This window comes from Microchirus variegatus, assembly GCF_963457635.1.
Source record: "Microchirus variegatus genome assembly, chromosome: 20".
Classification (NCBI taxonomy): Eukaryota; Metazoa; Chordata; class Actinopteri; order Pleuronectiformes; family Soleidae; genus Microchirus; species Microchirus variegatus.
In genome coordinates this window covers 20,758,990-20,775,868 of record NC_139821.1, presented here as the reverse complement: position 1 = coordinate 20,775,868, position 16,879 = coordinate 20,758,990, and the positions used below count along the sequence as shown (strand labels likewise).

At 41.8% G+C, this 16,879-nt stretch overlaps 1 protein-coding gene across 2 annotated transcripts; it reads right to left on the bottom strand.

Annotated features, from left to right (window-relative positions):
* Nucleotides 1–1,994: 1,994 nt before the first annotated feature.
* On the bottom strand, nt 1,995–12,839 carry slc25a3a (solute carrier family 25 member 3a). 2 transcript variants are annotated; one of them, XM_083906581.1, is made up of 8 exons: nt 12,741–12,839; nt 12,069–12,235; nt 10,859–10,983; nt 7,436–7,615; nt 4,995–5,176; nt 3,682–3,854; nt 2,910–3,020; nt 1,995–2,463 (listed from the first exon to the last, which is right to left on the bottom strand). In XM_083906581.1, the coding sequence occupies exons 2-8, from the start codon at nt 12,208–12,210 to the stop codon at nt 2,303–2,305; spliced, it is 1,074 nt and encodes a 357-aa protein (XP_083762707.1). In that variant the 5' UTR covers nt 12,211–12,235; nt 12,741–12,839; the 3' UTR covers nt 1,995–2,302. The 2 variants fall into 2 exon arrangements, with proteins under 2 accessions (XP_083762707.1, XP_083762708.1); XM_083906582.1 differs by lacking the exon at nt 10,859–10,983 and adding an exon at nt 9,634–9,758.
* Nucleotides 12,840–16,879: the final 4,040 nt, after the last annotated feature.

Here is a 16,879-nt window from a genome sequence, read left to right as displayed (position 1 = left end):
GATGTGTGAGTGGATAACGTCGCACATATGAAGCTCACACACACACACACACACACACTCTCTCACACACACACAGGTGCACCACTAAATGTGTAAATGACAGCTGCGAGCGGAGCTCTGGGAAACATTGTTATCCTCACTGTTGCTGATGTTTGATTCAACGAGGCAGCAGTGACACCGTGATCTCACAGACACGGGGGAACAAGTAAATGGACTCCATTTCCCATGACCCCTTGCAACCTCACCCTGTCAGCAGGCCCTGCAGTGCTTTCCAACAGAAGAGGAAAAAAAGAGCGTTGTTTGCCATTGTGAGGAAAGAACAACAACACATTGGAGACTAATGACGACAAGCAGCACATGATACACTCACACAGTTGCATTAGTCCATTACCCTAAAGCAGGGCTTCTCACTCCTGGTCCTGGGGAGCCATTGTCCTGCAAGTTTTAGATGTTCTCCTGCTCCAACACACCTGGACCATTCAAATAAATGGGTCGTTATCAGGCTGCAGCAGAGCTGACAGATGAGCTGACCATTTCAATCAGGTGTGTTTGAGCAGGGAAACATGTAAAACGTGCAGGACAATGGCTCCTCAGGCCCAGGAGTGAGAAACCAAGTCGCCCCAGAGCAAAAAGTGTGTGAAACACCAGGGCTGGAAAACGGCTTTTGTACCAAATTGAGGAGCTCAACATGTTTACAACCTAAGGAAGTGATTTCAATGAAAACAAAGTGAGGACCGGCCAAAATGTCCTCACTTTGTAAAAATGACCTCACTTTGTTGGTTAAAAACCCTCACTGGTCCTCAGTATGCCGCAAGTACAAGAACACACAGATCTACAAGATGTTTGAGTCTAATCAAATATTTCAGAACCACCTCATATTTTCATTAAGATAATAATAATAATAATAATAATATAAGGATAAATTGTTCACTTCCAAAGTATCTATGATTTATTTCAGGCCCTTGATGAAGAGTCCTTGCTCCGCTGAGCTAAAAAGCCAGTTCCTCTTCATGAGAGGACACCCTCTAGTGGTGATTTAACCACAAAAATGCAGTACATTAACAGTAGTAGTTTTGTGGTCTTAAAACACTAACATGTGATACACACTGTGACCTCAGGCTATGGCATCATCAGTGTCTCAGTTCCTTTTACAACAAAAGCAAAATGGCCTTTTAAACTAGAACCATTTTTAAAAGGTCACAGTTGGGTGTAAATCAGAGTAATGATGGCCAGGTTCAGTTGAGCCGTTTCACAGTGTGTTCATGCTGACTCACTGTCACACTGTAATAATAATGTCCAGGTTGCTGCACACTGAGAGGCAATGCTGCCCTCTACAGTACAAAGCTCGCCAACGCAATCAAATCAAAGTCCTGCTAAAAAACATGGTCAAAATGGCTGCTGAGAAAAAGAAAGACATTTAGACAAAAGACATTTACTAAACTGGATTAAGTTTAACTGTCCAATACTGAAGAGACACGGGTGTTAAAATGCTTACCATTTCGACTTAATACTTAGATTTCATTTGTTCACTTTCTCTGTGGCCCATATTATCAATTCTTAAATTGATAAGGCCCCGAAAAATGCATTGGAGTTGTCATTTCTGAGAGAAATCAGACCGATTAAATGAGATTCCATTGTGACATGGAGGAGTCAGACTTTAGACTCAACACACCTTACCAACTCCGTAAATCTTGCTCAGTGGTACTTTTACAGGGCCGTTTAAACTATTGCCAAGTTATTTCGACACTTCATGAATTCCATTAACCTTAAATTTCGCAGACGGACAATATTTTTCAAAGCACTTGAATAAACCAGTGGCGATGACTCCACCAGCTGCTCACTCTGGAGGATCCGCCCCTTGGATTGCAGCACATCTACTGTGTCCAGAACCAGTTGTGTAGCCTGCACTTGTCTCCCTGCAGAGCCAACAAACTGGTACCATGCTAATTAAAAGCTGTACACAACAGAAAAAAGAGAGCAGAGGAGATGTTTGAGGGAATTTCATTTTATTAGAATATCCACATTTATAACTACTGACAAACCGATAAAACCAAACCGGTGAATATTTCCACGTTGGTACTCTTGGTTAGCCGAGAGCGACAGCCCCACTGTTGTTCTTTTCAAATATACAGGAGTAGCAGCAGCTTTGCTCTCTGTGCAGAGCAGTAATTCGCTGACAACATAAATATAGAAAACTACTGTGTGTGTGTGTGTGTGTTTGTGCACGGTGGACCTGGGGAAACAGATGAGTCGGCTGGAGGCTGAGGCTCAATTAAAGGAATGAAGGAGAGGCTGAACTTTTTTACTCTGTGAGGCCGAGCTTCTTCTTCAGGGACTCGGGCATCTCGGGGGGAGGAGGGCGGGGCAGGCGGAAGTACACCTTGACAGAGTCGTAGATGAACCACTGCAGTGCGGTCAGTGTACCGATCATGATGATACGGGCAACCAGACCCTTCCACACACCTAAACACACACACGCAAGGAGATAAACGGGATTAACAAAGAGTACAATTCAGCCCATGTCCTCACTGTGATCAGACAAACGACAACAGACTCAGCTGGGCTCACACGAGGGCTAAGCCTTTTCTGGGCAGACAAGTCAACAGATCACAGTGATAAAACACAGATTCCTTCAGTGACTTCAAACACATAAACCAGCACATGCTGTGTGTCCGTCCTCCAGGTTTGCAGCACTGGGAGATTTCTGTCTGTTAGGACAGTTGCCAGTGATGCAGGTGAGCTGGAGGACAGGTAGACTGCTCTCACACGCCAATGACTCAAGCACCTCCAACTGTACAGCCAGAAAGCTGCTGAGGAGCGCTGCTCTGAGAACAGCGCCCTCCAGAGGTGGATCTAAGGAGCGTGTTGATCAAACTAAATCATGACCGCTGGATACTGTAGATACAGACCTTTGGGCCCAAGTTTCTTGAGGACCTGGACAGCAGTGCTGCCCTTCTCCTTGTTCAGCACAGACACCACAGAGTCAGCAGGGTGAGACACGATGGCACAGAACACACCAGCTGCACACAGAGAGAGAACAAATGTTCAAATTAAAACATGTTATACAATTCTACATTTGCATGTATAAAATACGTAGTTAGATTTTACCAATATGTCCCATTATAATATACATTTGTTTACGTCTTTGTGGCAGCAGAAAGAAAACGTGACTAACCAAATAAGTACAAGTTCCTTTTCATGCACACTTTTATAATACTATGTATTACAATATATTAGAGCTGCAACGATTAATCGATGAATTGATTATTAATCGATTACTAAATTAATTGCCAACTATTTTTATAATCAACAATCGGTTTGAAGCTTTTTTCATTATTAAAACAAGATTTCTGATCGTTTCAGCTTCTTAAATGTGAATATTTTCTTGGTTTCTTTGCTCCACATAAGGAAATCATTAAAACTGAATCATTTTGGTTTGTGAACAAAATAAGACATTCAAGAACATCATACTTTCCAGCTTTGACAAACACTGATCAACCTTTAATATTTTCTGACATTTTATGGACCAAACAATTCATAGATTGAGAAAATAATCCACAGATTAATCGATTACGAATATAATCGTTAGTTGCGGCTCTATAATATACATTACTTGTATTTGCTTATTGAAAAATGTAGACTTTATTATATTTGTGAACTGTAAAGTGGATGCAGACTCACCGATGTAACCTGCCACAAATGTGACGACCAGCTGCTCAGGTTTGCTGCACTCGCTGCGAGGTTTGGGAACAACAAATTTGTAGAGCAGCTCGACCGTGCGCTCAAAGCAGGCAAACTTCATCATGGTGTAGGGGATCTGTCTCATCCACAGGGGAACCACACCCTTGTAGAACCTGAAATAACAGCAGCAGCGTTATTCATTTTACAGATCAGTGGCAGTTTGTTAACTTTGTGCTCTTTGCTCAGTGTCCGTCCTCCAGGTTTGCAGCACTGGGAGATTTCTGTCTGTTAGGACAGTTGCCAGTGATGCAGGTGAGCTGGAGGACAGGTAGACTGCTCTCACACGCCAATGACTCAAGCACCTCCAACTGTACAGCCAGAAAGCTGCTGAGGAGCACTGCTCTGAGAACAGCGCCCTCCAGAGGTGGATCTAAGGAGCGTGTCAGCATCAAAAACAAGTATTCCATTTCATTTTGAAAAAAAAACACGACTGAATAATGGAAGTGATTAGTGATGCGCGGGCCGACCCGTAACCCGCGGGTCTCGCGGGTTACCTGCGGGTCGGGTTGGGTCGGGTCAAGAAATGTTCACTTTATTGGCGGGGCGGGTGGGGCGGGTCATGAAGGATTAAATATGTCTGGTAAATCCACCTGCGACCTGACGTCACAAAAGCGCCAAGCAGCGGCCACAACAAACCAGTATCAAAAGAAGCGGGGAAGATGGAAGAAGTGAGGGAAAGATTACCGTCGGGAGAATACAAAGTTAAAAGAAAAGAAGGACAAGCTGCTAAATCTCATGTTTGGGACAATTTCTGTGAGGTAATTAGTGCAGTAGACGACAGCAGCATTGGTTACATGAAGTGCAATTCTTGTGATACGCTATCCAAGCATGAGAGCCACAAGACGGGTACGTCCAGCATGACACGACATGATTGTGGGGGGTCTCAGAGTAGTGTAACCGGCTTCCTAAAAAGTAACAAAATTCCAACGCAAGTCATTATCATATTATTTTATGATTTATTTAATTATTTATTGTTTATTTTTTATACGTAGGCTATATATATATATTTTATTAAGATTTTAATTTGTCGTTTCCAGTGCCGCTGTGTTCAAGCACATTTGTCAGACAGAATAAAAGCCTTGTTCAATGACATATTTAACGTGTATTTAATAGCAGCGGGGCGGGGTGGGGCGGGTTGTGAAAACAGATGCGATTGTGCATGCGGGATGGTGCGGGTCAAATGATTAAATAAATGCGGGACCCGCGGGTTGGAAAAAAACCCGACCCGCGCATCACTAGAAGTGATCACTTACGCCCAGATTCCCTCCTCATTGTACATCTTGGGAAGAGCCTGTCTGAGGGTGTTGGCGAAGCCCGGCTGGGTCTGGACACGGACTTTGACAGCCTCCATAGGAGCCAGAGCGATGTCAGCAAAGAACTCTGCGCTGGCAGAGGCAGCCAGGTACAGCGATGTCCTCCACAGATAGGTATTCTCCTGTTAGTGAGACCACACAAAAAAATGGTCAGAGAGTTGAAGTGAACAGAGCTATTGTAACTCCACAAGTTGTTCCCCGACTGGCTGCAAAAAGCAGAATGAATTTAACAGAGGTCTGCCTCAATGAGACACGCAATAATGATGCACGCCTCTGTTCAGCAAATCCAGCCCACAACTAGCAGGCGAGCATTATTGACCATGGGCCTCATTTATAAAACTGTGCGTACAAAATTGGCGTTCGCCGATTTCCCTTTATAAATCACAATCCACTCTAAATGTGGTCGCACCTGTTTGCGGGTCATGCCAAGCCCATATTTGCCTATAAATATTCAGAGAAACGCCCCTTATAAATATTGATTCATGACTGAAATCATGCCTAAATCAGAGAGAAAGGCCAAGGACATGTGAGGTGGAAGTACTTGTCGGGGGAGTAGGAAGGCTTTATTGTTTGGTGTTCTAGAGTGGCAGCATGTGGCGGATAAGGTCAATGCGGTTGACTCAGAAGGTGGACGAGGTGAAAAAAAAGTGGTCAGACATTAAAGTAGACGCAAAAAAGCGCCTGGTGTCACAGGCAGAGCGTCTGTGCCACGGGCGAGGAACGGGCCAACCGGAGCTCACCCTGCTGGATGAAACACTGGCGGGGATCATTGGGGAATCCCTCCCGAGTGGAGTGGTGACGGAGGTTTAGGGGGACACCCATGCAGGTGTTGCGCCAATGAAGGTATCCCCGACAGAAAGTGTTGCCGCGGAGGCGGAGAAACAGTGGTGCGCTTGCTTTCACCCAAGTAAATTAAAACAATTGCATTGTTTAACTATGTATTTTATGAAAACTTCCCATACTACTCTATAACCTCTGGCAAAGATATGGGGGAAACACATTATTTCAGACTGTTTACCTGTCCGCCATAATTTGTATCCCCCCATATTGTTGGCTAGAATAGAAGAAAGCTGTTCATAAAGAGGTTATAGAGTACTATGTCAAGTATGCATAAAAAAAATCATTAAACAATGCAATTGTTTTAATTTACTTGGGTAAAAGCAAGCGCACCACTGTTTCTCTGCCTCCGCGGCCAGGACAAACACTTTCTGTCGGGGATACCTACATTGGCACGACACCTGTCGCCAGAAACCCGAGTGTCGTGAGCACTTGAAGGACTGGCACGGCGTGGTTTCTGCGGGTGCTCCTCTCTAAGGCTGGCCCCAATGCCGCACACAGATCCAAGAGGACAGCTCATGGGAGTCGGAAACGGCTCATCGGCCACTCATCACTGTTGGCCAGTGGATCTTGCTAGTCTCAGAAGTTCCGCTCCCTCCGCATCCTTCCGTTTGCCACATCCTCCAACAGTGCCAAAGCAGCCATTGTGCACCATGACGCATTGCGAGTATCTGCCTTTATATGCCCATCGATTAGGTATCCTGATATCAGTGTATACATAATTTGCCCTACTGTTGTCTTACTATTGTCCTAAATCATATGTTTCCCGTGTGCACTCCAGGGAGTTTGTTTGTTTGTTCATTGTAGAAATGTATTTTTTTTTAATCCATTTCTTGCAAATAAACTGTTCATATATGAGAGGTAAAATAACTATTTATTTTACACGATCAGTTTCACACAGTTTCTCCCGTTTCTTTTTCTGCCATCAGTGGCGCAGTTTCTCCTTACCCCAGGTATGTGCGTACGCATGGGTCAGAGTTGGCATGGAGGACCGCACATTTTTCCGTCAAGTTCTCTTTTTATAAATCTCACGGTTTGCGTAGAGAGTGGCGTACGCCTTCTTTTGTGCGTACGCAACGTTTATAAAGAGGCCCCAAGAGTTGAGAAGATCAGTCCCACAACCTCCTGCAGCCGACGTAATCCCAGCGTCACCGTTTGAAATAGACTGCTCACTGACGAGAACAGTACCGAGTGTGTGTGATTTTCCGCCCGCAGTAGACAAAGTAAGATGGAGTGAATTGTGTGTTTTTGTAGATTTGTCACGGTTATTACAACAACAAAAAAATGGCCAGGGGTCTGTAAAGTCACTGTTAAGTTGTATATATACACTTGCCTGTATAAAGGAGTTTATTAAATCCTTATATAAAATGTATATAAAATCAATAATAATGATAATATTCAAGCAAACAGAGCATCCATATTGGTACAGTATCGTATTGGAAGTGAAAAAAGTGATGGGTGCATCCCTAATGATTGATTAATAATGAGTCTCGCACATAAACGGATGGCCTTGGCTTGTTTGTCGATTTCCTTCATGGACTCACCTCTCCCAGCAAATCACTGTAGAAGACCTTGAACACTTCGTAGAAGCCAAACTTGCACAGTCCCTGCATGGAGTAGCCGATGAAGGTGGGAGCCCAGCCCTTTGCCAAGCCTCTGACGCCATCTTCCTTAATGGTCAGTGAAAAGCCTTTGCCAATGCTCTTATATTTATCTGGGTCCACCTGAGGAGGAAAAACAACACGGTGAACTCACAGGACAATGAGTGATATGGGAGATGAAGCTCAGTACATACGGCACAGTAGTCCACTTGTTTTACTTCCTATGTGATTTAGATGGATGGTTTGGTTCAGGAAAGTTTATTTTCTGATACTAAGGCAATGAGTAAAAATGCTTTAAATGAGACTTCAAATGACTTATCTTTTTTAAGTGGCATTAGACAATTTTTCAACATCTAAGTGTTCCCCCGGCTGTGCCATGGTTGCTCAACTCGGTTTACAATCCAAACAGTCTACACGGTTTGGTTTGTTTCCCATTACTATAGAACCTTCTAAAAATGGACATCACAGTACGGCTGCATGATATTCTTTGACACAGACTAGTGACTAATAAAACAGTTTTCAGTGTATCGACTAGTGACAGTCACTGAAATGAAATACAGTGGAAGGGGTTGTGATGTGGCTCGTCGCTTGTTAACGTCGCTTTCAGCAGTGCTGCCGTTAAATATTGAGATTTTAGACATTTCCAGGATTTTTAAGTCTTTAATCTAAAGTTCGGCATCATTTGACGCCGTTTGATTCATGAATATTTTGACCAATACGTGTCCAGCAGTGGGTCAACATCCCATTTAGTATCTGCTCAGCTCATTTGGAACCTCACGAGAGCAGGTACCAAAAAAAAAAAAAGAGTGCCAGTTACCATCACTAATCGAAAATCAAAACGTTGAGTCGTGCACATCCACGCACCATGTGAACAATGTGAAAATCAATTGCATCATCGATGTGCAGGCTGTGTGTGCAGCCCTGATCTCGTTTGTGCATGCACCGTCCGTGGACAAACTGAACTTCCGCCCCACCAGTAGGTGGAGTATTAAGTAGGGCCTCGACAACTTATCCATTATAACCAATTATTAAACTAGTTGGCAACTAATTTAATAGTCAATGAGTTGGTTCTACGTTATTACACGTATAGTTGCAACCCCCTAATGTGGGGCAGTAAGCTGGATGCTAACTGCCATAAAAGAAGAGAACCAATGCCACGCCTTACTTGATTCTTGAAGAAGAAAAATTTGAAAAATGGTGGAGGCGGACACAGCAGAGAAAAAAAAAATGTACCGCTCAAGTCGTCAAATGTATGGGACCACTTCACTTTAATGCCTTCAAAGAGCAGTGTTCTGTGCAAAATGTGCATGGCTGACCTTGCATTGCACAGCAGCACAACATCGCTGCATGAAGAGGAAGCATGGAGCCATGGGTGAAGGAGATTCAGGCCAAGTCATCCATCAACACAACTGGAGGAAACGGAGCGTATTTCTCCCCATTAAGTATGTTTTTAAATTAGAATGAATTTGTGCCGTCAAAACTGACAAAAAATTGCAAAAAAAAGTACATGCATTCTGCGCTAATTAGCACGGTGTATGACGTGGCGTGGAATCATATTGTGCTTTTTTCCTATTTATCCAATAATAGAATTGAAAAAATTATCGACAGATTCGTCCATTATCAAAACAATCGTTAGTTGCAGCCCTAGTATTGGCCCCTCCTCCAAGCGTCAAACTGGTGACCCTCTAACCACCTGACACCAAAACTTCTCTGCCCAATGGGCCCTTCAGCTGTGAGGCCACTCAAACCAGACGTGTCCAAGGGGGCTGTAGCATCGCTCTCTTCTATGGTGGGAACGCATCCTAATCCCACCATTCAGACAACGGTAAAGTTGGATACAACAGGACCCTGACGTGCAAGTATACCAGGGTCCGCAATACGCGCCGCGCATATGCACAAAAGTATACCGAGGTCTTTTGTCATTATGTTGTGCAATCAATACTTCATAAGTTACGGATAAAATCTCATCTATTGCCACTCAAAAATGTACCGCCATTGCTGAACTAACTAATTATAGTTTAAAACTGTCCAATGCTGCGGGTCAAATTAGTTTGTCAAACAGTTTGCACAGTAAAATACACTCAAACTGTTGAAGATGCTAATTCTTGATTGCCATTGTGAGGTTCAGCCTCCATACAAACCTGCAGACGGCACTTGACAAGGTCGAGGGGCACCACTGCTGTGTGTGTGAGACCGCAGCTCAGGATACCCCCAAACCCACACAGGGCATAGTACTTATTGGAGCCAAACTCGCAGCTGACACCCTCTGTGAAAGGGAGGGGACACAAAACATGCATGCAACATGCAGGGTCACGTGCGACAAAAAAAATCATCACAAAACCAGAGCCTCATAATGAAGAGTTGTCACTGTAAAACACGAGCAAAGCCTGGCTTTAGACTTTTAGACTGAACTCAGTGACACGACTCTTCTTTATAATGCTCCGTCAAGAACATGCCACCATTTATTATGATCACACCACCAATAAAAATCAATGTACACATAATCCGAGTATGAGCTAAGACCACAGAGGTGCTTTACAAGACAGGCCATTCAGTACAGAATCATCTTCATCCAGCTGATCCCTTTTAAAAGCCACACATTTAGAAATGTTTATCATTTTAAATGCAGCAACTGCTTTTTAATTATCTTACTAACCAATGGAAGTTAACTTGAAGAAAGTTCTCATCTATCCATGTATTTTTATAGATGAAAATATGTCCAGTGGTGCAGAAAAGATGCTTAACACTCTAAATGTGGATGGGATCTGGACATCTTAAATGCACGGTTCAAATAGTAGTTGGTAATCTGTCTAAAATGCAAAACATCAATGTGGTCAAGAAATTTAGATTTAAATAAATCAAGAATGATATATGCATGATTGAATCACATTTACTCTAAACACAACTGCATAATGTACGTTTAGAATGAATCATTTCTTTTTACTATAGTCTTACCTGATAGGAAATGTTAGTCAGTGTGTGTTAACGAGGAATCATGTCAGGTAGAACTGTCTGGTATCAAATATCACAGTAAACAGTCTGCACATGTTCTCCCTGAGGTTTGACATGTCTGACCTTCACTTACTCGAGTCCTCTACTGAAGACCGAATGTATGCAAGAGGTGGTGGGGTTGACAAGGGCACTGACCATTCAACACACGGGAACATTGGTGCAGAATCATGCGGCTGTGTTATGATCACTCCAACACTTTACCATCATGGAAATCAATACATGACGGTATGACCTCACATCTTGGCTGACAATTTCTCCCATGCATATTGGTGTATTTAAAAAAAAAGGGACAAAACTGTTATGGAGAGGCGGGGTACGGCATTAAGAAAACGGCTCTAAGCCAAGGAGACAGACCTGCATTCTGCATTTGACCAGATCAAGGGGAACGACAGCTGTGTGTGTGGTGCCACAGCTCAGAATCCCACCAAAGCCACACAGGATGAAATACTTCTGTGAGCCGAACTCACAACTGTCACCCTCTGAAGAAACACAGGGATGGTTTAATACACGTGTATATGTGAACTATGGGTGAATAAAGGTTTAAGTTTGGCTGTCTCACTGATTAATGTCTGAAAATTCATGTGTGTAAAAAAGGAGATATTTTGGCCCAGCTTCAAACATGTAGTATATACAAAACTGATTGACGAGACAAGTATATATTATGCAATACTTGTTTTGAAAACAAAGAGCCAGGTACGCTGGATTATTGTCCAGCCAAACTAGATCCACTCCCAAGTGACAAATGTGATCAAAATGCACCACTTCTGTTTGGTTCTCAAAAACCTCACCACGGCTAAGAACAAATTACACTGAAGATAATTGAGAGAATGTATGGATGTAGATCCTCAAACCAACTATACTTTGCAATAGTTAAACCCAAATTGAAATTTAACTAAAACAAGTCAACTGTAAACAGTTTGTCGTGGACTGGTCAATCCAAATTAAGAATCCAAGAAGTGTCAAAATAAAGACCTGCTTGACTAGATACACCCGTTAAGAATAAAACAATGCTTACTAATACACACGTGTATAGTTGAATTACTATTCTGTAACCAGAGAAAGGTTTTTAAAAAACCCTGATAAAATTATCAGGCTAGGACAGTCTGTTCTTGATCTCCTCTGAGCAGCTCATAGAGAGGGGTCATATGCATGTGCAAAAGTACAAAGTTGTGCAACTTGTACTTTATAAATATTGCATGCTCATTACTGAAACCCATCTGATTTGGATCAAATCCAGTGCCTAACACAAAGAGTGATAAACCAAATGCAATTAGCCGCTGAGCAAGGGCAAACTTCTACTTTGTCCTTCCTTGTCCTCCACAGACAGGCTGTACAAGGCCTCTCCTGGCTGTCTTTACAAGTACATCCTTCATTGCACATAACGTGCGACTAAACTGGATAATTATTAACAACAATACACACGGTCACCTGTGCTTGATTATGAATAGGTTATGCTAAATTCCGCATTGAAGGTAGGTCATAAGCGGCAGGATGTAGCCGGCTAAGCTAGCGCAGCTAGCGCTGGACCGGTAGCCGGCCTTTAAGTCGTGTGCCGGGGGTTTACCGTCTGAAGTGGCGGCTGCTGCCAGTCTGCGGCTCTTCTGTCCAGGGAGGCTTTGTTGCGGTTCTTCCACTTTCTGGAGGCTGAAAAGGGGGGCGCTGAACGGGTTACCCCGGGCCAGTTGCGTCAACACAGTCGGGTACATGGTGGCGTCCTGCCTGCTGGCGGAGCTGCGGTACAATGAGTAACTGGTCAGGTTGAGCTAGTTCAGCTATCGAGCAGCGGCGACTGTTAGCACAACCCGCCCACCACGCACTCACCGCACCGGGACGCAACGTCACGTGCTCGTTAGCTGTGCACGGAGTCAGAATGACTGTAAGCAGGACATGCTAACCATAAACTGCCAACCAAAACTCCTGTACACAGGCAAAGTTCACAAAACTAAGCTGAATATAGAATCACATCAAGAAATGTTAATATAATATAATAATATTAATAATAATATCGACGCGTGTCCCTCCGCGTTTATGAACGATTTCCCAATCTTTACATGGATGCTAACATGCTACGCGTGCTAAGCTAACCTAGCCGCGTCAAGGTGGAAGGTCTTCAGTAAGGCGCATAAAACAGCACAGATTAACAGAAGACGAACCTCAGTACAAAGTTAACGCCACAAAAGCAGCCACCTGATAATTTCCCCGATAAGAACTGTTTTAAATAAATTACAGCACTCACTCTGCTTGAGTCTTAAGATGGCGCCTCCGCTTAGCTGCAACCGGCGGCTCGAAGAGAATGAACGACCTCTCTGTAAAATGATTTGTCCTCTCTGACGTCACACAAGTGGACGACTGCGTCATCTGAAGGCTGCAGGAGAGGATGCGGGACTACAAGTAGGCGTGACTATAAACCGGGGTAGGGGGTCGGGGAACTACAAAGTCTTCTTCTAATGATAATTTCCGGCAGTGACACAATGAGAGGTAAAACGCAGCGCCCCACAGTGACATTTGAAAGCTCCCAATCCATTGCAGTTCAAAGTTCTTCATTTTGAGCATTGTTGCCTTTAACATGAAAGACCTGTGTCTTTCATGTTAAAACAGTCACACTTTAAAGGTGCATTATGTAATAAATCCTCCAAATGTCACAGAGACTCAGGAATAATGTTCATATAACAAACTGAACTCACCAACAACAACAGTACAGACAAAATATTTGCATTAAAAATATATTTTGCAGACTGCAAATCATGTTTATGTTTTGAAGTCATGATTTGGCGTCATGTGGCACCACCTACCGCCGTCTACCAATCATTGCAGTCAGAGTCTCAGCTGCAGTGTAACCACGGGTTGCCAGTTAGGTCAAAAAACGAAACCTAAAAGACCTTGGTGTTTTGAATTTGAATGTAGTAACTGTTTTTGGCCACATTCTTACATACGGCACCTTTAAATGTTTTGTCTTTTGCAACGTAAAGCTGAGGCCAAGTTTCAATGAGAAGAAATTAAGTCAGTTATTAATTACAAACCACACCAAATTTGTTCTTAGAGAAACAGAATACAAAATGTAATCTAAATACTTTTAAATTACTCCAAGATCAAATAATACACATTATACGCAAATGAGTGCCACAAATATTCATTTATTTATTTTACTCGTAAAGCTTCTCAAAACATTTTCTGTGCAAAGGAAAATGAATCACAATTATTTTCACAGTGACAATGTACCTGTATTTGTACATCTTTATCAATTTAGCAGACTTGGTTTGTTTGGTTTGGTTCAGTATTTTGCTCAAAGGTGGTTTGCATCAACAGCAGAAAAAGCCACTCACATCATAGTGTGGATGTTGTTTTGATGTTTTGATGTTTTTAAGGAGCTGCTGGACAGTTGAATTTCCCTTCTGATCTATCTATCTATCTATCTATCTATCTATCTATCTATCTATCTATCTATCTATCTATCTATCTATCTATCTATCTATCTATCTATCTATCTATCTATCTATCGGAGCAGATTCTGTAAGTTTAGGTCAGGTCTGGTTCAAGTGCCATTTTATGATTAACGTATGAGAACAAGAGATTGGTGAACTCAGAATTCGAGCTGCAACTAACGATTATTTTCGTAATTGATTCACCTGCCGACAATTTCTCCATGAATCGTTTGGTTCAGAAAATGTTACAAAGCGTTGATCAGTGTTTGTCAAACCTGAAAATGCAGATTTTCTCCAACGTCTCGTTTTGTCCACAAACTGAAATGATTCAGTTTTAATGATTTATTTGTCATGTGGAGCAAAGAAACTAAGTAGTTCACATTTAAGGAGCTAAAACAATCAGAAATCTTGTTTGAATCATGAAAAAAGCTTCAAACCGTGGATCAAAATAGTTGACAATTAATTTAGTCATCAATTAATGTATTAACTGTTTCAGCTTTACTCAGAATTAATTCATTCCAAGATACATTTTGGTTTTTTTTAATAAAGTCAGCTCACCGTCAAAGTGCATCAGGGCAAATGGATCATTTCCTGATTTTCAAAAATTCATTAAAATTACTAATAAGAATTAAGCTATTGAAGAAGAGATTGTGTGACCTCTTTAAGAGTCTCAGGTAGCATGGACATGTATAAATAGAGTGTTTGTTGACTACTACTTCGCTTACGGCCATACCACCCTGAACACGCCCGATCTCGTCTGATCTCGGAAGCTAAGCAGGGTCGGGCCTGGTTAGTACTTGGATGGGAGACCGCCTGGGAATACCAGGTGCTGTAAGCTTTTTCAACAACCAGATGGTGCTGCTGCTGCTGCTGCATGTATCACACAAAATAGCAGATCAATTTATGTCTCATTCAGTTTAAAAAGCCCTGATTTTCAAAAATTAATTCAAATTATTCCTTAAGAGATATGCAAATGTTTTCAACGCATCCTTGTGCGAGGGGCGACGTTGACTATTACTGTGTACAATTTCAAGTCATTCCAAGATACTTTTTGGGGTTTTTTTGGAAAAAAAAGTCAAGTCACTGTGCATCAGGGCAAATGGATCATTTCCTAATTTTCAAAAATTCATTAAAATTATTTCTTAAGAGATATGCAAATATTTTCAACGCATCCTTGTTCGGGGCGAAGTTGACTATTACTGTGTAAAATTCCAGTCATTCCAAGATACTTTTTTTTTTTTTTGAATAAAGTCAGCTCACTGTCAAAGTGTATCAGGGCAAATGGATCATTTCCTGATTTTCAAAAATTCATTAAAATTATTAATCAGAATTAAGCTATTGAAGAAGAGATTGTGTGACCTCTTTAAGAGTCTCAGGTAGCATGGACATGTATAAATAGAGTGTTTGTTGACTACTACTTCGCTTACGGCCATACCACCCTGAACACGCCCGATCTCGTCTGATCTCGGAAGCTAAGCAGGGTCGGGCCTGGTTAGTACTTGGATGGGAGACCGCCTGGGAATACCAGGTGCTGTAAGCTTTTTCAACAACCAGATGGTGCTGCAATCATTCATTAAAATTATTTCTTAAGAGATATGCAAATATTTTCAACGCATCCTTGTTCGTGGCGACGTTGACTATTACTGTGTACAATTTCAAGTCATTCCAAGATACTTTTAGGTTTTTTTTTGGAAAAAAAGTCGTCACTGTGCATCAGGGCAAATGGATCATTTCCTGATATTCAAAAATTCATTAAAATTATTCCTTAAGAGATATGCAAATATTTTCAACGCATCCTTGTTCGGGGCGAAATTGACTATTACCGTGTACATTTTCAAGTCATTCCAAGATACTTTTTTTTTTTTTGAATAAAGTCAGCTCACTGTCAAAGTGTATCAGGGCAAATGGATCATTTCCTGATTTTCAAAAATTCATTAAAATTATTAATCAGAATTAAGCTATTGAAGAAGAGATTGTGTGACCTCTTTAAGAGTCTCAGGTAGCATGGACATGTATAAATAGAGTGTTTGTTGACTGCTACTTCGCTTACGGCCATACCACCCTGAACACGCCCGATCTCGTCTGATCTCGGAAGCTAAGCAGGGTCGGGCCTGGTTAGTACTTGGATGGGAGACCGCCTGGGAATACCAGGTGCTGTAAGCTTTTTCAACAACCAGATGGTGCTGCTGCTGCATGTATCACACAAAATAGCAGATCAATTTATGTCTCATTCAGTTTAAAAAGCCCTGATTTTCAAAAATTCATTCAAATTATTCCTTAAGAGATATGCAAATGTTTTCAACGCATCCTTGTGCGAGGGGTGACGTTGACTATTACTGTGTACAATTTCAAGTCATTCCAAGATACTTTTTGGGTTTTTTTTGGAAAAAAAAGTCAAGTCACTGTGCATCAGGGCAAATGGATCATTTCCTAATTTTCAAAAATTCATTAAAATTATTCCTTAAGAGATATGCAAATATTTTCAACGCATCCTTGTTCGGGGCCAAGTTGACTATTACTGTATTAAATTTCAGTCATTCCAAGATACTTTTTGTTTTTTGGGGAAAAAAGTCAGCTCACTGTCACTGTCAAATGGATCATTTCCTGGTTTTCAAAAATTCATTTAAATTATTCCCGAAGAGATATGGAAATATTTTCAACAGATCTTTGTTCAGGGCAACATTGACTATTACCGTGTACATTTTCAAGTCATTCCAAGATGCTTTTTTTTTTAATAAACCCTCGTGCGAATAGAGTAAATTACATAGATGGTAAAATGTTTACACAAACTATCATAAAGTTTAATTAGTTCAGTGACAAAATGCAGGCGTCAACAAACGTTAACTTTGTAGAAATTAAAATGTGCTTCTTTTGTTGTTTGACTACTTTGAAAATTAAGCTAGCTGCTAGCCAAAATCATTCTCGCATGTGCATATGCTGTAATCATCAATGC